At 52.0% G+C, this 4,195-nt stretch overlaps 1 protein-coding gene across 1 annotated transcript in view; it reads left to right on the top strand.

The window, feature by feature from the left end:
- Positions 1 to 2,344: 2,344 nt before the first annotated feature.
- POSPLADRAFT_1158867 (hypothetical protein) overlaps positions 2,345 to 4,195 on the top strand; it is a gene marked incomplete at both ends in the record, with an annotated part of 4,581 nt that continues 2,730 nt past the window's right edge. Inside the window, 3 exons of the mRNA XM_024487375.1 lie at positions 2,345 to 2,529; positions 3,096 to 3,238; positions 4,019 to 4,112. Of these exons, the coding sequence (XP_024333576.1) occupies positions 2,345 to 2,529; positions 3,096 to 3,238; positions 4,019 to 4,112 (422 nt within the window). The remainder of the gene's footprint in view (positions 2,530 to 3,095; positions 3,239 to 4,018; positions 4,113 to 4,195) is intronic.

The following is a 4,195-nucleotide window of genomic DNA, read 5'->3' on the forward strand; positions in this document are numbered from 1 at the left end:
GCTATGCAAGAACAACCCCGAAATCAATTGGGAGGAAGGCTCCCTAAAGTTATCCCGATGCCCTGAAACGTGCAGTGCCAGGGAGACAGGCCGGATGGAGCAAGCAGCGACTGCGCGTGATACAGGGGTCAGGCCCGCAGCGCGCAGGCATTCGCAGAAGTCCAAACAAGCAGTCATAGGTGCTTGCCGGAGTAAGATACTCCTGAACTTCGAACCCGAAGAAGATCCGGTAGATGTCGAGTGGGACGAAGCTGACTTGATTGAGGCCTGGGAGCAAGGTATTATGCTTCCTGGTGCCCCTCAGCTGTTTGTTGCAGCCGGGCATACGTACTCCCAGCTGTTCACTGAGGAGGAGATCAAGAAGAAGGTCGTGAAGACCACCGAGGAGTCGGTGCCTAAACAGTACCACGAGTTTCTGAAGGTCTTCTCAAAGGAAGCCTCAAAATAGCTACCTGAAAGAAAGCCGTACGATCATGCAATCGAACTCATGCCTGGCTACTCGGTGTTCCATTCAAAGGTCTATCCCCTGTCGAACAATGAACAAGAGGAACTTGACAAGTTCCTAAAGGAACAGCTAGCGAAGGGTTACATATGGGAATTGAAGTCACCCATCTCGTCTCCCTTCTTCTTCATCAAAAAGAAGGAAGGGACACTTTGACCCGTGCAGGACTACCGTTGGTTGAACACAATCACGGTTAAAAATCGCTATCCCTTACCGCTGATTGCCGAAATGGTAGACAAACTCCGCGGCGCTACGCTGTTCACGAAGTTCGACATCCGATGGGGATACAATAACGTCCGGATCAAAGCTGGTGATGAATCAAAGGCGGCCTTTGTAACTAACCGGGGACTGTACGAACCCCTGGTAATGTTCTTTGGCCTCACTAATTCCCCCGCGACCTTCCAGGCCATGATGAACGAGATCTTCCACGATCTCATCGTCGGCGGCAAGATCCTCATGTACCTGGATGATATACTCATCTTCTCCACCAACAAAGAGGAGCATGAGAAGGTTACACGCGAGGTTCTCCGGCGCCTGCAGGACAACGACCTGTTCCTAAAGCCTGAGAAGTGTGAATGGGATGTTCCCAAAGTCGACTACGTCGGCTATGTGTTTGGTGGCGGTGAGGTAGCGATGGATCCTGCGAAGTTGAAAGGAATCAATGAGTGGCTGGTATCCCGGAACAAAAAAGATGTTCAGAAGTTCCGGGGGTTCTCCAACTTTTACTGCCGCTTCATTAAGGACTTCACTAAGATCCCGCGACCACTCGACCGACTCACAGGGAACAACCCATGGCATTGGGGCGAGAAAGAGCAGCACACCTTTGATGAGCTCAAGTGGCTCTTTGCTACCACACTGGTTTTGGCATTGTATGACCCTAACTGAGAGACGCGCATTGAGGTTGACGCCTCCGGCTATGCCACTGGTGGTGTATTGATGCAGAAGCAGGATGACAGCAAGTGGCATCCCATCGCCTTCCGGTCTCATGCTATGGACCCTGCCCAGTGTAATTATGAGATCTACGATAAGGAGATGCTTGCGATCATTGAGGCGCTAGACGATTGGCGCCACTATCTCAAGGGATTGCCCAATCAGTTCGAGATCATAACCAATCACAAGAACCTTGAGTACTGGCGCACGTCCCAGCATCTTACGCGTCGCCAAGCACGCTGGTCACTGTTCCTGGCTCACTTTGATTTCCGCATCACGCATAAGGCCGGAACATCGAATGGAAAGGCTGATGCCCTATCATGCCGATCAGATCATCAGGTCGGCAATAAGGATGATAACACCGATCAGGTTGTTCTTCGACCGGAAAAATTCCGCATCGCCTCTGCCAGGCGCAGTCATGCCTCAGTAACAGCCGATCAGTCGCTTCTGAAGTGCATCAGGGAGTACTTGGAGAAGGATCGAGAGGTGGCCGAGGCACTTGAAAAGGTGCAGAACCTTGGGCCGCCCCGGCTACAAACAGGCTTTGAGGAGTGGAATGCCAAACAAGGGCTCCTGCTGTTCCGCGGGATGGTCTATGTCCCAAAGAATGTGGAGCTCCGGTGGGATATCGTCAAAATTCACCACGACTCGCCGATCGCTGGACATGGCGGTCGCGCCAAAACCCTTGAGCTCGTATTACGGAAATACTAGTGGCCTAGGATGTCTAAATTCGTCAACGAGTACATAAGCACCTGCAACTGCACTTCAGTGGGCGGTGCTTGTCCTCACGGACACGTGGTCTAGGTTCCTGCTGCATACTAGCCAAAAGGGCCCTATGTGAACTGCGAACCTCAGGGTCTTCTCGGGTGCTGTAGTGTAAGCTAGTTTAGTACGGCCATTCGTAGTACGCGCACCTTCCCATCCTCCCCCCACCCATCGTGGCTGCCTGTCAAGGCCAAGTTCACGCCTTCGACTCTCAGGACCTCGTCAACGTCTACATCCCAGATGGCCCTGAGACTATCATCCTCACCTGCGAGCAGCAGCCGTGCCCCAATCGGACACCCCGATCGATCAAACAAGACTACCCACGCTACAAGGTGATCATGTTACAGTTTCCCTAATTTTACCTAATTTTTCCGCTATTTCTGCGGACATATCAAAGGGTATAGGGACTTATTCATACTTATCCGTCCGCATATGGGTACATCTGCATATCTAAGGGGTTATCCGCTTAAATAAGCGACACATGATCTTGTTCTGGACACATCAGGCTGGACTCTGATGCCGGACCTTTTCTAGATAGAAACCAGACTCTGTCTGAACCATGACATCATTCTGACATCATAGATAGGAGCTAGGCTTAGGCACTAGGCCATAGGCCAGTCAATTCTGGACCCTAGGCCCAGGGCAGGGCAGGGCCAGACTATGACATCATATATGACATCATAGGGCACATGATACTTAGTAATCCTTACTTGGCTAGGTACCAGGGGTCCATTACCGGTCCCTGGGGGTTTTCCCTCATGTATATAAGGCAGCATCCTGGGGCACCCTGTCCCCCAGTTCTATTCACTTTGTTGTTGTGCTTAACAGCATTACCTCCCCCACACTTAAGTGCTATTATCTCCCCCCCTCAGTATCAAGCTATAAGGTGGGTTTGTAGGTTTTGTGATAGATCAGAAGGGCCCAACATCCGCTCAGCCCCCGCAGTACCCACGCATCTCAATCTGCCTTGCGGCACTCTCACCCTGTCTCCCCTAGCTCCTGCCTTCCCCAAACTGTCACGAGTTGACACGGCGTCTAGCCGTTTTTTAATTTTTTCCTTTTCGCGGGTTCGAGCCCGTGACCTCTATACTACATGCCTGATATGGACACATCACTATCTACTGTATGATTAGATTAGATAGGGCAGCAGTGCACGGCACAGCTTGGGCTCCACTGACACAGCCTCTCTGACTCACCGGCCCCTGGGGCCGCGTCAGCATGCTGCGCACGGACCAGCTGCGCACGGACCAGTGCGCACAGCCTGCCCTCATCTTCCCCTGTATATAAGCCGGCCTCTGCTGCCCTAGGGACCTCAGTTTCGACCTCTTGTCCCTAGGTCAGTAAGCCTTCCTTGTATTCCTTCTTACCTTACTAATATATTCACTTGTCCCTAGCCTTAGGTTTGAGCATTGCTTACCATCGCTTCAGTGAGAATCAGTCAGACGCCCCCAGCTTTCAGGTTTTCTCCAGTCGCTTGACCTCAAGTCGTGACAGCTTCCTTGGAGAAGACTTTCAGGAACTCGTGATACTGTTTAGACACCGACTCCTCGGTGGTCTTCACGACCTTCTTCTTGATCTCCTCCTCAGTGAACAGCTGGGAGTACGTATGCCCGGCTGCAACAAACAGCTGAGGGGCACCAGGAAGCATAATACCTTGCTCCCAGGCCTCAATCAAGTCAGCTTCGTCCCACTCGACATCTACCGGATCTTCTTCGGGTTCGAAGTTCAGGAGTATCTTACTCCGGCAAGCACCTATGACTGCTTGTTTGGACTTCTGCGAATGCCTGCGCGCTGCGGGCCTGACCCCTGTATCACGCGCAGTCGCTGCTTGCTCCATCCGGCCTGTCTCCCTGGCACTGCACGTTTCAGGGCATCGGGATAACTTTAGGGAGCCTTCCTCCCAATTGATTTCGGGGTTGTTCTTGCATAGCCAATCTAACCCAACGATCACATCTTCCAGACTGATGTCCGTGACTGTAAACACTGTCTTCTTGATGT

This window comes from Postia placenta (genome assembly GCF_002117355.1).
Source record: "Postia placenta MAD-698-R-SB12 unplaced genomic scaffold POSPLAscaffold_21, whole genome shotgun sequence".
In the NCBI taxonomy this organism is placed as follows: Eukaryota; Fungi; Basidiomycota; class Agaricomycetes; order Polyporales; family Adustoporiaceae; genus Rhodonia; species Rhodonia placenta.